Source organism: Dendrobates tinctorius, unplaced genomic scaffold (genome assembly GCF_039654945.1).
Source record: "Dendrobates tinctorius isolate UK_male_01 unplaced genomic scaffold, ASM3965494v1 ptg000060l, whole genome shotgun sequence".
Taxonomy (NCBI): domain Eukaryota; kingdom Metazoa; phylum Chordata; class Amphibia; order Anura; family Dendrobatidae; genus Dendrobates; species Dendrobates tinctorius.
Window position 1 is genome coordinate 23,911,992 of NW_027361728.1, and position 16,022 is coordinate 23,928,013.

Sequence of the window (16,022 nt, forward strand, 5' to 3'; positions counted from 1 at the left end):
TTGGCCAAAATATCAACTAACACCTCACTTTTTTATGTGTTTTTTGCACTTTTTTATTCGGGGTGCAGTTGGGCCCATTTGGTCTTTTAAACTGTGATGTCTGTTCACATAGGATGCATCTTGATAGCGCTGGGCAGCACGCCTGATCTAATAGAATGGCGTAACTAATAGGCTTTTAACCTGGATGCTGTGCATTGCCATAGTGTGAACAGCGCCACATACAAGTCTTCATTGTGCATTTATATAACAAAGCAGCTGCCCCCTCCATGGATTGGTAGGATGTGAGCGGTTGTCTCATCGGTATTCTTGCACCTGTGTTGCCGACATCTTAACTACGAGGGGCGATCCAAAAGTAATGATAATCGGTTATTTCTATTGCACACAGAAATTAAAATAAAATGTTTTCTTTTCTCTTAGGTACCCACTAGTCCAGGAAAAAAAAATCACTTAAATAGGCCACGATTCCCGGGAGCTACATTCATTTGAATATGAACTGCCAAGGAGTGAACGTCAAAATGGAAAAAAACTAGCTCAAAGCTGTCATCAAATACCTCTGCTTGAAAAAATGTCTACCAAAGACATACACAGTGACTTGGTGGAAACATTGGGGGACTCTTCTCCTCTATATTCTACAGTTGCACGCTGGGCCAAGGAATTTAAGCTGGGAAGAACATCGACGGAAGATGAACATCGCGATGGACGCCCATCCACGTCCCTCAATGATGAAAACGTGAAAAAAGTTGAAGAAGTTGTGTTGGCAGATTGAAGAGTGACTATCAGGCATGTAGCTGAGGTCACAGGGATCTCATATGGCAGTATTCAAAGAATCCTTGCAAAAGAATTGCATATGAGAAAGGTCTCCGCGCGTTGGGTGCCAAAAATGTTAACCGACGAGCAAAAGAAGCAACGAGTTGACATTTCATTAGCAAATCTCGAAAAGTTCCAAGCAGACAAGGAGAATTTTTTGTCACTTTTTTGACCATGGGTGAGACCTGGATCCACCACTTTGATCCCGAAACTAAACAACAATCGATGACATGGAAACGAGCCGATGAACCGACGCCGAAGAAATTCAAAGTGTCAAGCTCAGCAGGGAAGGTTATGGTGTCCGTTTTTTGGGACGCTGAAGGAGTTATTATGGTGGACTATTTGGAGAAGGGAGCCACTATTACGGGCTCCTACTACGCAGAACAAATAAGAAGATTGCGGGAGGCTATCAAGGAGAAAAGGCACGGCAAACTGTGGGCTGGAGTGCTGTTTCACCAAGATAATGCACCGGCTCACAAAGCTGCAGTTGCCATGGCTACCATTCAAGAAGCGGGCTTTGAACTGGTGAAACACCCCCCCCATTTGCCAGATCTAGCCCCCAGTGACTTCTTTCTCTTTCCTCGGCTCAAGGAACAACTCCGGGGCAAGAAATTTGACGACAATAGTGGCGTGATAACCGCTGTTGGGGAGTTTTTTGATGGTCAAGATCAAGAATTTTTTTCGAAGGGAATTCTAAGTTTAGAAAAGAGATGGACTAAATGTATAGACTTGTTAGGAGACTATGTAGAAAAATAAATTTTTTTTTTTACTATATTCATTGTGTTTATTATTGATTATCATTACTTTTGGATCGCCCCTCGTATATGGGTCCACTGCATCCTGATAGTACATTTGTTTGGAGGCCTTGGCAGGTAAACATCTCTGCCTTTTTTGCTGTATTTTTGAATTTTTGGATGATTTTCAAGTCCTCTTTTTGTGCTATTGCCACTTTAGAGTTCGGAAACCTTGGAGCGGTTAAAAGAAGTGGCATGCTAATTTTTTGCCGTTTTCCTGATGCGACTGTGCCAACGTCTAAATTATGCTGTGTGCACATACACTCGTCTCATAGTGTCCTACAGCCTCAGATAGTTTTTGCATTTTAGTCGTACAGGACCTAAGCTGTCATTGTACTGCTGGTGCTTTATAACATCTGTGGTCTATAAAAGGCACGTTCACACATCGGGTTTCCTTATCCACGCGCAGTGCATTTTTTAAACCAGAGAGCTCACTGATCCACAGAGTTTAATGAAACAATTAAAATCTGTTTTTTCTTGTGTTTTTGTCTTTAACTGACTGATGTGTACGTTCCGTTAAACTCTGTACAGGTCCTATCTCATTTGTGTTTGCGGATAAGATTCTGGTATTGAAGTCTTTGGGGATCTGATAAATTGGACGAAAAGCAGAAGACATTCATTTTTATCCATTTATAAAGAGATTCATTGCTGTGACAACGGAAAGTAATAATTTAGGCATTTGATCTCCATCTGTTTTCAAGAAGGAAACGGATAAAAAGAAAGCAGATACAAAATAGAAGCAAAACAGTTGCCACATTCAAGAAAAACATGATATCTTTGATCGATGAAAAACTAGCAATGGATCTGGGAATACGCCTTATTTTTGTGGTGACAGCGGCATCAGTCTTACGGCATGAATGTTTTCACCTATCCAAAGGTCTGGGCACATCAGCCACCATCAGTTACACAAATCTTGGATTACAGTCAGGCACTTTGCTTTCTCTATGGTGAGTGTAATGCTCAGAGGTGTTCAATGTTGTGACCCCTCAGGGAACTTATCCTTTGAATCCTTGTGTTGAGAAATTTCTCAGTATGCCGTTAACCCATATGTAAGGGAAAACTACTGTTTGGTACCCGACAGGCCTCAGAAAGGAACGAGAGACATTTTGGAATGCAGACTTTGATGGAATGGTCTGCGGGTGTCATGTCACGTTTGGAGAGCCCCTGATGTGCCTAAACAGTGGAAACCCCCCACAAGTGACCCCATTTTGGAAACTAGACCCCGCAAGGAACTAATTTAAATGTGTGGTTAGCACCTTGAATCACCAGGTGCTTCACAGAAGTTTATAACATAGAGCTGTGAAAATAAAAAAGTAAAAGGACAGAAGGGAAGAAGCGCCATATTGGAATTCATATTTTTCTGGACTGGTTTGAGGGTGCTAAGTCACACTGGCAGAGCCACTGAGATGCCAGAACAGAACCCCCCCCCCCGATAAGTGACCCAATTGTACAAACTACAATTCTCAATTAATCAAGGGGTACAGTGATTATATTGGCACTACAGGTGTGTCACAGAATTTAAATTATTTTTATCACCAAAATTTAGTTTTAGCCCCAGATTTTACATTTTCACAAGGGAAATTAGGCAAAAATGGCACTAAAATGTGTCCTACAATTACTGCTGAATCTAGAAATATCCCATATGTGGCTTTTCTGTGTTGCTTAGCCATATGGTGAGACTCGGGAGCGACGGAGCACAGATTTTCCTAGAACAGTTTAACTCCAAATACAGAGCCCCTAAGTGCTAGAGGAGCAGAATCCCCCTTCAAGTGACACCATTTTGAAAATTATACCCCTTTGGGAAATTATCTACAGGTGTAGTGGTGATTTTGACTCCATGTGTGTTTTTCAGAAACAAGCAGCAGTGGATGTTGCCAAGTGAAAATTGCAAACTGCTGTTGTAGTACATTCACCACTACATTATGCCCAGCTCATGCTTTTGGAGACAAGCACCCATAAATTAAATTGGCTCTCATTGCTACAGAAATGCCAAACATGTGGACACTAAATGTGGTTTCGGCACACTGTGGGGCTCAGGAGGGAGAGGGTTACTCTGGACTCCGTCTGGCCTCTGTTCATCATCGTCCTTCTTTTCAGAGGTGCACAAAACTGTGGCTGACGGCACTTTTATGCACACCTGAAAAGATGGTCATCGCCGGATCATAGGTCAGACAGCGTCCACAGTGCCTCTATCTGCCTCATTAAAAGGAATTGTCCTTTGGGAGTCCCATCTGAATCAAGTATTTCAGAAATGTATACAGAAACCCCTATGTAAGCGCTCAGTGTAGAGCAAAGTATAAATATGCACCGTGCCTTACTGCAATCTTTGGGAGGCAGAATGAACAAATCAACAGTAGGTGAAGAATTGGTTTCATTTATTTTTTACACCGTTCCTCATGTGGTATCAGTGATTAAACAACTTTATTCTTCAGGTCTGTGCGATAACATCGATACCAGATTTATGCCGGGTTTTTATGTTTGGTTGCTGTTGCACACTGAGGCTGTGTGCCCACGTAGCGATTTTTAAGCGTTTTTGGCGCGAAAACGCTGCGAAAACGTTTAAAAATCGTGTACAGAACGCCCCCCATGCATTCCTATGGCATTCCGCACATGCTGTGATAATGCTGCGCTTTTTTCTGCGGCGGAATCGCATCGCGGAAAAAATCGCAGCATGCTCATTCTTTTGTGCGGAATCGCAAAGAATTGCCGCGATTCCGCACCCATAAGAATGCATGAGAATCGCTTACTTCCCGCATGTGGCTATGCCCACCATGCGGGAAGTTAAGCGTCTCATGTGCGGTTGGTACCCATGGTGTGGAGGAGAGGAGACTGTCCTCCAGGCCCTGGGTACCATACCCCTGTAAAAAAAAGAATAAAAAAATCGGGGTATATTTACCTTCCGGCGTCCCGCGCTGCATTCCCGGCCTAAGCGTTCCCAGTAATGCCTTGCGGCAAGGCCCTGTGATGACGTAGTCTTGCGTGACTCTAGCGGTCTCGCGAGATCGCTATAGCAACGCGAGACTACGTCATCACAGGTCTCGCAAGGCATTACTGGGAACGCTGAGGCCCGGGATGGCAGCGCAGGATGCCAGAAGGTAAATATACCCTGATTTTTTTTATTTTTTTTAGCATTTTAACATTCTATCTTTTACTATTGATGCCGCATAGGCGGCCTCAATAGTAAAAACCTGGTCACACTTGTCAAACACTATGTTTGACGAGTGTGACCAACCTGTCAATCACTTTCCAAGCGATGCTTCAAATCGCTTGGAAAGTGCTTGAATATCGCACGAGAAAATCGCGGCAAAATCGCGATCATAATCGCGGTGAAATCGCGTGGAAAAAAACGCGCGATTTCTGGGAAGGAGTCCGGTTTTTAGTGTGCGTTTTAAAACGCTACGTGGGCACATAGCCTAAAAGATGCTTTTTTGGCAAAACCAACATTTATATAATCTAATTTGTCTATATTTCTTCCGACAGTCATGTGATGGTTTGTTTTTTTGCGGGACGAGTTGATGTTTTTACAATTTTCGGGCACATGCCATTTTTTTTATTGTTTTCTAGTCCCATTTTTGTGAGGCAGAATGAACAAACGCTAGCAATTCAGGAATTGTTTTTGTGGGTTTTTTTTTATACCATTCCACATGTGGTAAAATTGATAAAGTAACTATATTCTTCAGGTCAGTATGATTGTAGTGATACCACATTTATCGCCAAATGGGGCGATTCTTGTACTTTCATTTTAATCTATATAGCTTCCCATGGGCAGGTGTCTGAACAGTCGGACCCCTGTCCTGCTGTGCCCTTATCTATATTGAGATTGGCTGACACAAGGTGAGGTTTTATTACTAAAGACAGGATAGGACCGACCATCCCAAATGGGTGCACCTTGTCATGGCAGGATGGCTTTTATGATTTTTTTTTTTAATCAAAATAGTAGTAACTAATTACCCTGTGTTATTTACATGGATTATTACTGTTTACTTATTTATTTACTACAGGGTAAATGCTCATTTTTTTATTTTGTATTATTATTTCGTTTTTTTATTGATTTTGCATAAATATTTTACAATGATACTCTGATTCACACTATGAAAGATATTGCTGAAACGCCAGAAATTCATCAGTGAATTTTCAGACCATGCCATGTGAGTCTTAATCTTTTTTTTCTCTATTAATTATGCAAAATCAGTAAAGAATTAAGTTTTTTAATGAGATTTGTGGATGTGCCAATTTCCTTCCATCTGCATTGTACACCTGTCCTCATATAACATTTACAAAGCGGGCTTTAATTTGGACCTATGAATTCCAGAGGTAACACAGAAAGTAGAGTAATGTTTTGAGCTTATTTCTCAAGACATATTAATACTGTTGTTACTTTTTGTGATTGAATAGTAATTACTTACGGCAGGCTCAGACATCATTACCCTATGTAGATTAGATTTGGACTTGATACACTTTTCATATGTGTGATCTAAAATTGCCTGGAAACCGTCCCAGTCGTCAACTAAAGAAAGTAAATAGAAATTTAGTTCAGATATTGAAATATGCCTTTAAAAATAAAATTATGAAATCACCCTGGCAGTTACAATGAATTACTCCTACTTATATTACTAGCAAAGTCATAAAAGAATTGATAGCAGGTTGTATAAATGGTTACCTATTCAGCAGCGATTAAAGATTAAAAAAAAAAAAGGAACATCTCCCAATAGAGGCGTTATCCAGTCTAATTCTTCCCATGTAAGTATAAAAGCCATATAAATGGTTACGTTATGCACCATTGCCTGCTATATAAGGTAAAAGCTGCAAGCTTGATCTTGTAGGAGTCTCATCTATGCCTTAAATGGAGCCTCCCAGCGAAATTTATAACTGTTTGCTAAAGAGTAAAACTTATGCCCATGTAGTCATTGTCAGAATGCCACTTGTTTTTTGTATTAAGGCTATATTCACACGTTACTTTTTTCTGCAGCCAAAACCTTTTCTTGCTGCATTTTTGTGGTGTTTTTCAGGACCCCCAAATTTCATCTTTGCTTCCACCATACAAACATAAACAATGCAAGTTGTTAATACACCAATGAAAGACGTATGTGACACTCTAAAACATTTTTGGGAAAAGAAGGGCAATTTGATCAAATTATGTAGTGTGAGAATCAGGTGGGAATAGTGGATGAGGGCAGGTATATCTCGCCCAGATTCCTTTCCTATGTGGCCTAGTCTGGTCAGTATCGCACCTGCTTGCTAATGAATAATGGGAGGTGGATATAAAAGGATGCAAGGTGGTTGTGTGAGTGTCTCAGCCTGGGAACACAGAGAGCCTGTCTGTGTGAGAGACACACGTGAGTGGAAGCAGTGCCCACTGCAACTGTGGTTTGGCTGGACGGGAGAAGCCCGCCAGTTGGTAGTTAGGTTGTCCATTGTTTAGTTAGTGCCGGACAGGCAAGGATTTGTTTTATGTTTTATTTCCTTTTGCATTGCTTTCACCGTTAATAAACCTGACCCAGGGTCAGTTATACACGAATCCCAGCTCTGCGCCTGAGTTTAATGCTGAACGCACGTGACCTTTGACCCCAGCAAAGGCGATCCTGGAGTGTTTTATCACATTGTGGTGGAGAACGCGGGCATCACGTTGCAAGCATGAGCATGGAGGACGTGGTGAAAGCGCTGGTACAGTCCACCGCCGTCCAGCAAGAAGCTAATCGGGTGATGATGGCCCAGCTGAAGGAGTTGGTGGACATGACAGTTACCGATCGTTGGCTTCTCCAGCAGGTGGCGCAGCGCTTGGCAAGCTTACCTGAGCTTAACCTGGAAGCCGAGTCGAGAGTGATTCACGTGAGTCGGTACTGGCAGAAAATGACGACCGAAGATGACGTCGAGGCATACCTGACCACGTTTGAACGGACGGCGGTGCGAGAAAAATGGCCGAAGGCACGATGGGCCGGCCTGATTGCCCCGTTCCTTTCCGGTGAGGCCCAAAAGGCTTATTATGACTTAGAGCCTGAAGCCGCGCAGGACTTTGACAAATTAAAAGCCGAGATCTTGGCCCGGCTGGGAGTGACGACCGCTGTCCATGCACAGAGAGTGCATCAATGGACTTATCAGCCGGATAAACCACCGCGGTCCCAGATGTTCGACCTGATCCACGTGACGAAGAAGTGGCTACAACCCGAGGTGTTGACAGCGCCAGAGATAATCCAGAGAGTCGTCATGGACAAGTACCTGAGAGCTCTACCGCCAGCCCTGAGGAAGTGGGAAAGCCATGGAAATCCTACGACGGCAGATCAACTGGTGGATCTGGTTGAACGTTACTCCGTGGCGGAAGGACTCCGAGACGACGCTACCCCACCTCGTTCTTCATCATCTCCACGTGGAACCGGTAAGACTGTTCCAGGGAGTAGGGGAGATGGAAAAATCCCTAAGACAGTGGGGGAGGAAAACGGGACTGCCCACACTGCGAGGCCGAGAGTAACGAACTATGGTCTAAGCAAGGGGCCCGTTAGGTGTTTCCGCTGCCAAGAGATGGGACATATTGCTGCGAACTGTCCGGTCACTACTGAACCCATGCAGTGCGACGTCACAGACTCTAAAAACCACATGTCTATGGTTGCACGGGTGGTGAGTGTGAATGCCGGTCAAAAGGATGTGGAAAAACACTTGTGTGATTTAACTGTTGATGGCAAAAATGTGGTGGCATTGTTAGACTCGGGAAGTGTGGTGACTCTGGTGAAGGCCAGTCTGGTGTCAGCCCCGACTGGACCATCAGACAAATTTTCTGTAACGTGTGTGCATGGAGACACCTGTTCGTACCTCACCACGGTCATATGCATTACAACTTCCTATGGGTCTGTGCAACATAAAGTGGGACTCGTCCCGGCGTTATTGCATGATGTTATCCTGGGTCGGGATTTTCCCCACTTCTGGCGATTGTGGGAGAATCAGTTGATACCCCAGGGTAATAGTGTACATGATTCTTCTCCCAGGGCACGTGTGGGTCCCGAACCCCTGGAAGAGGTCTCCCCGGAAGACTCTGGGGAAGAGTCTGTGGGAAATGACCTGCCGTTCCCGTTTTCAGTCATGGCGGGTGATACGGAGGAGACCGGGGAAGAGGAGGAGGCCGCCAGCCGTCCACCTCCCCGTTTGCCGGATTTAGAAGTTCAGAAAGATGACTTCCAAAGCGAGCAAATAAAGGATCCTACCCTTTCTCAGGCTAGGACAAATGTAAAAGTGATAAATGGGGTACCCGTAGAACCTGGCTCTAGGCTGGCATATCCTTACATGGTTCTGGAGAATGATTTACTCTATCAGATAGAGAAAAAGGGGGAAGATACGGTGCAACTATTAGTCGTGCCAAAACCCTACCGGCGGCAGGTGCTGGACCTGGCCCACGGACATGTGATGGGAGGTCACCTGGGAGTCCAGAAAACCACCGAAAGGATATTACACTGTTTTGTTTGGCCAGGCATGCATCACGATATTCGTGTATATTGTGAGTCTTGTCCTGACTGCCAAGCCTCTGCACCTAAGCCCCGGTTCTGTAGCCCTTTGGTACCCCTACCTATTATTGAAGTCCCGTTTGAGAGGATTGGGATGGATTTAGTTGGGCCCCTTCCACGGTCTGCACGTGGACACCAACATATCCTGGTCATCTTGGATTATGCCACTCGTTATCCGGAGGCCATCCCTTTGCGTAACACGGCCACCAAGACGATTGCCAAGGAACTGGTGCATGTGTTTAGTCGGGTCGGTATACCAAAACAGATACTCACCGACCAGGGGACCCCCTTTATGTCCAGGATAATGAAGGAGCTCTGCCGATTGTTACAAATCGAACCGTTACGCACATCCGTGTATCACCCTCAAACAGACGGGTTGGTTGAACGGTTCAATAAAACTCTGAAGCAGATGCTGAGAAAGGTGATAGACAAGGATGGGAAGAACTGGGACTATTTACTTCCGTATTTGCTTTTTTCCATCAGGGAAGTACCCCAGTCTTCCACGGGATTCTCGCCTTTCGAGTTATTGTACGCCCGACGTCCTCGCGGACTGTTAGACGTTGCAAAAGAAACCTGGGAGGGTCAGGTCACTCCATTTAAAACAGTGATAGATCACGTCACACAAATGCAGGACTGTATTGCGGCTGTTATGCCTATTGTCAAAGAACACATGATACAGGCTCAAGGAGCCCAAAAAAGAATCTATGATAGGGGCGCCAAGATCCGTACGTTTGCACCCGGAGATAGGGTGTTGATCCTGGTCCCCACGGTGGACAGTAAGTTCCTGGCAAAGTGGCAGGGCCCCTTTGAGATCAAGGAAAGAGTTGGTGAAGTAAACTACAAAGTATACCAGGCAGGTAAACGGAAACCTGAACAGATTTATCATGTAAATCTGATAAAGCCCTGGAAGGATCGGTCTGCCTTGTCAGCGGAGCTGGCCCGTCCTGTCTGCTCGCATACCGTACCGGAGGTACGGGTTGCAGAGACTCTCTCGGAGCGGCAAAAGACTGAGGTCAGGCAGTTTCTACTTCACAACCAAAAGTTTTTCTCAGAAAAACCCGGGCAGACTATGCTAATGAAACATGACATCGTAACGGAACCTGGTGTCACAGTTCACGTAAAGCCCTACCGAATCCCGGAAGCGCGCCGTGAGCCGTTTCCCGAGAAGTGAAGGCAATGTTAGAGTTAGGAGTCATTGAGGAATCGCACAGTGCGTGGTCCAGCCCGATTGTGCTAATTCCTAAACCGGACGGCACCATCCGGTTCTGCAATGACTTCAGGAAACTGAATGCGGTCTCAAAATTTGATGCCTATCCTATGCCCCGGGTTGACGAGTTAATAGATCGGTTAGGAAAAGCCCGGTATATTACGACCCTAGATCTAACAAAGGGTATTGGCAGATCCCTCTGGCTGAGGCGGCCAGAGAAAAGACGGCATTTGCTACGCCGGAAGGTTTATTTCAGTATGTGTATATGCCGTTTGGACTGCACGGGGCACCGGCGACCTTCCAGAGACTGATGGATCGAGTCTTGAGGCCACATAGGCGGTACGCTTCGGCCTATTTGGATGACATTGTCATTTACAGCTTGGACTGGGAGACTCATCTCCAGAAAGTACAAGCTGTGATTGACGACCTGTGGGAGGCAGGTCTAACCGCGAACCCCAAGAAATGTCACATCGGGCTAGAAGAAGCCCGGTATTTGGGGTATGTAATTGGGAGGGGTGTTGTTAAACCCCAGGTTGATAAGATTCAGGCGGTTCAGGACTGGCCACAACCTCTCAACAAGAAGCAGGTGCAAGCCTTCCTGGGGATCGCCGGCTATTATCGCCGGTTCATACCCAATTTTGCAGCCATCGCTACCCCCCTGACGGATCTTACAAAAGGGAAAGACTCCGTCATGATTAAATGGAGTTTAGCGGCTGAAGAAGCCTTCCATAGCCTAAAACGGGCACTTTGCTCTCAGCCCGTACTGGTGACTCCGGACTTCCGCAGCGAGTTTGTGGTACAAACGGATGCCTCTGATACCGGTATCGGGGCCGTACTCTCACAAGTGAGGGACGGAGTGGAACACCCAGTCCTCTATCTCAGCAGGAAGCTGAATAAACACGAGCAAAGGTATGCAGTCGTAGAAAAAGAGTGCCTCGCCATTAAGTGGGCTCTAGAGGCCCTCAAATATTACCTGGTGGGCCGAAAGTTCAGGCTGATCACTGACCATGCCCCTCTCAAGTGGATGCACTTGAACAAGGTGGTTCCTTGCCCTGCAGGCCTACACTTTTATGGTGGAGCACCGCCCAGGGGTACAGATGGGGAATGCAGATGCCCTGTCCCGAGTGCACTGTTTGGCGGGTCTCATTGCTCGACCAGAGTGGTCTGAGCAGAGGGGGGGGATATGTGAGAATCAGGTGGGAATAGTGGATGAGGGCAGGTATATCTCGCCCAGATTCCTTTCCTATGTGGCCTAGTCTGGTCAGTATCGCACCTGCTTGCTAATGAATAATGGGAGGTGGATATAAAAGGATGCAAGGTGGTTGTGTGAGTGTCTCAGCCTGGGAACACAGAGAGCCTGTCTGTGTGAGAGACACACGTGAGTGGAAGCAGTGCCCACTGCAACTGTGGTTTGGCTGGACGGGAGAAGCCCGCCAGTTGGTAGTTAGGTTGTCCATTGTTTAGTTAGTGCCGGACAGGCAAGGATTTGTTTTATGTTTTATTTCCTTTTGCATTGCTTTCACCGTTAATAAACCTGACCCAGGGTCAGTTATACACGAATCCCAGCTCTGCGCCTGAGTTTAATGCTGAACGCACGTGACATTTGACCCCAGCAAAGGCGATCCCGGAGTGTTTTATCACAGTAGTGAAAAAAGATTTTGATGTCTGTGAAAAAATGGTGACTATTGTGAACAAAAAAAGTTCATGATGAAAAAAATCCACAATTACAAATGTAAAAACAGCAGAGTAAAGGCCCCGTCTCACATAGCGAGATCGCTAATGCGTCACCAATTTTGTGAAGCAACAGCCATCTCGCCTGCGATCTCGCTACATATGACACATAGCGGCGACCGCCCCCCCGCTTGGTATCGCTGATTGTGCTCGAATGTCCTGGGCCATCTTTTCATCATCGGCGTCCCGCTGGCCAGCATGCATCGCTGTGTTTGACGCCGACAAGCGACCTCGTTGGCGACGCAGAACTCAGGGGGGCAGGCTGGAATCGTTCAGAATAGCTGCTGTGTGACAACGCACCAGCCATCCTTACCAGGTCGTATAGTTGTCGGGATCGTTGGTGCGTCGCTATGTGAAACGGGACCCTTAGTTTAATTAGGAAGGGAATAGTTTACCTAAGGCATTGCCAGAGCATTGATACAGTTGGGCATTGTTTACTTTCACACCTTGGTCAGCCAATGCTTACTTTACACGTGTCACTAATTTAGTTAAACTGTACTAATCCTAACAACCATGGTCAGTGGAGGAGACCAAGACATGGTTTAAATTTGAGAAAATCACAAATATTCAATGGGTTTCACATCCTGCTGTAAATGCTTATTTTCACTAAAAACGCTGCAAAAACTGATGACAGTGTTTTTTTGCACTTATTCATTGTTTCCTATGGGTGAAAAAACTCTACAAAACCGCTAAAAGAATTGACATGCTGCAGTTTTTAAAAAATCAGCAGTTTTACCCGGCTATCTCCTAAATGTTTCTCCTAAGGGGATGGGGAAAAACTTGGCTAGACTGTTGCTGCACATTCTCACAGCAGCAAGCTGCTTGATAGCTCTTAACTGGAAGTGGACTTCTGCCCCCTCCCAACAACATTTGCTAAACAGAATTGCTGACATCCACTGAGAGCAGAATGGACAGATTTGATATGAGTTGGACCCCCTGGGATTACTATTGGGCTCAGATTGGCGGTTAGGATCTTCTTCCCGTACTATTTTTATTAGGTTTACGCCTCTTCCTTACCCTTATCCCTGTCTGTAAGTCTTGTTCTCTTTTATGTCTTGTTTGGATAATAGCTACTAGATTAAAGGATGGAGCTAATTTACGGTGAAACCAATCTTTTTGTCTTTTCTATTTCTATCGACTTGTCACTGAATCTGATATTGAGTACCGTATATTATTCAATGCTTAAGCTCTGGTTACACTAAGAGGGGGGCGATCCCTTAAATTATACTTTAGTTATATTATACTTTAGTGTACTATTCTTGGTATGTAATGTTCCTTTAAGTGTCACTGTAGCATATTGGTTTCTACATTGTAATATGACTTTATGTCCTGAATGTAGCCATTTGGATCTCTGTTTATTTATGTTCACTTGTTTAATTGTAAAAATTAAATGAAAATTTACAGTTAAAAAAAAATCAGCAGTTTTCTGAAATTTCATAGCTTTTGCTGGTACTTTAAAAAGCAACTTCTAATTTGCATAAACAAAGCAGCAAAAACGTAGTGTGTGAACATAGCCTACTTATTGACTAGCTGTGCCCTCATGTCATACATGGAACCATTTTATCCTTTGGTTAACCAGAGAATTTATCATAAAATAACTTAATGGGTTAAGACCAACTTCTAAAGTGATGACATATTGGTAGGATATGCCATCATTTTATTATCAGGACCCCCACTGATCCTGAGAATGAAGGCTCTATCAGTTCTTTGGCCCCTTCATAGTCTTCAACTTAGATGTAAATATGTAAATAAGGGTTACCTATAACCAACTAACTGGAAAAAAAAACCCTATTAAAATATAACTTTTATTAAGTACAAAACAGCAATATAAAATTGCACAGATGTCCCCTATTTTAAAACCTAGTAAAAAACGGGCTATTACATTGCTGGAAAGAGATGAGGTATAACAGTTAAACCAAGTCTCACCAGCTAAATCTGCCAATACAATCATATGGTCAGAAAAACCTGAATCCAAGCAGTTAAAAAACTGCACAAAAACTATTATAGCCCAAAAAAACACTCAAACGGAAAAGAGGGAATGGACATAAAGGGAATGTATTAAAATTGATAATTAGTGCTACCACCTAATAACAATTTCACTCAGCCGATGTGAAGAAAAGAGTGACCTGGCCCTATACAAAATTACTGTTTGATCACCTAACTAGGTGCGGTTCGGAGGTTGGCACCCTAAGAAATACGAGAATGGCACCCCCACTCGTGCGATGGCTATCCCTAGTCTCCTATATCATCCTATAAGACGACAGATTAGAAATAGAGGGCCAGATGGCCTGTATCCACTTGCTTAGAAAATCTTCATGAATGCAGTAAAATAGATTTATACAATCATATATGGATGTGAGAAAAGGTGGAAAGTCCAGACAGTCTAAATAAATGCATAACACTCACATACAGTAGAGCCAATCTAATATATAAAGCTCAATGTGTGTGTGTATGTATGTATGTGTGTATGTCCGGGATTGGCATCCGCACCGTCGTAGCTACAGCCACAAAATTTTGCACAGTCACACGTCTGGACCCCATCATAGGCTATGTTGTGAGGTGAAGTTTTAACCCCGCGCGTTCCAATTCACCAAACAATTTTGCCCCTATCTACATAATGGGGAAAAAGTAAAAGGAAAAGTGTTGGAGGCAAATTGACAGCTGGCAGATATGAACAAGGGAGATTTAAAGAATGAGAACAATGGCGCCAAAGATTATATACCGTATAGTTGCTAAGGTGGGGTCCTGACATGGGATACTCACCACACATGGGGATATGACCACACACACTAAATGTGCCACACACTACCACGTGCTTCAACACATATACCACCCTCAGCACACATTTCACCACACATACACCAACCTCGCCACATAAAAGTCGAAACACAAAAGTCGCCACTCAAACCTCTCCACGCTGTCCCAGAGTTGTTTAAAAGATGAAAAATGAGCTGTGATTGGTTGCTATCAGCAACAGTTTTCTTTGTAGACAGTTGTGGTAACTGAGGCCTATTATTCTTATCATTTCTATGGTGTTATCGTCCTTCTGTAAAGCTGGAAATAACACAATTTATTACCGTGCCAACACAGACCACCCTCTGACACAGACTGCAGGGGGAGCCCAGAATCGCACAGGATAGGATTAGATACACGGCTCAGCAGTCAGTATCACACAGGATAGGATTAGATACACAGCTCAGCAGTCAGTATCACACAGGATAGGATTAGATACACGGCTCAGCAGTCAGTATCACACAGGAGAGGAATAGACACATGGCTCAACAGTCAGTATCACACAGGATAGGATTAGATGCACGGTTTTTATGTGCAATATAATCATTATAATTTGTTATAACTAACCACAGTTGGTTACTATGCCCAGGCAACGCCGGGCTCTTCAGCTAGTTACATATAAATTTGTAGCAAATTATGACCTTTCCCAAAACCACTATGTTTATGTATATGGAATATATATAAATCCTCACAGCAAGTGCCTAGATAAAACCTGCCCATTGAGCAAAGTGATAAATCAATAGTAGGCAAACAAAACAGGCTTATCTGGTATCAAATTGTCAGAAATTATCATAGCAATCAAAAGCATCACTGAACATGCCAGATTCACATATCCCAGTGTAAGTTATCAGGGGCACCACAGCCACTTCAGATATTAGATATATACCATACCCCTAGTTTAATTCACCAGATATTGACAACAATAAGCCCATTCATAAAGAAAAACAGTACTTATCTATGAATATATACTCCTTCATTATCTTAGCCAAAAAGTCCATGATAACATCATTCCTCAGATATAGTTCGCACACTCTCAACGCGTTTCCCCCTGCTGTGGGTTCATCAGGAGAGATGCATATTGGTCAGAGCGGTCTGGCAGTGGAGTCTAATCCAACTGATGAAACTGATCCTGAGAATGAAGGCTCTATCAGTACTTTGGCCCCTTCATAGTCTTCCCTACAAAACCTGATTGCGAGGAGC

At 44.2% G+C, this 16,022-nt stretch overlaps 1 protein-coding gene across 2 annotated transcripts in view; it reads right to left on the reverse strand.

The window, feature by feature from the left end:
- LOC141092544 (actin-like protein 6A) overlaps window positions 1-16,022 on the reverse strand; it is a 72,008-nt gene that overhangs the window by 21,411 nt on the left and 34,575 nt on the right. For both annotated transcript variants that reach the window (XM_073578785.1, XM_073578786.1), the window contains one exon: window positions 6,008-6,108. In XM_073578785.1, the coding sequence (XP_073434886.1) occupies window positions 6,008-6,108 (101 nt within the window). The remainder of the gene's footprint in view (window positions 1-6,007; window positions 6,109-16,022) is intronic.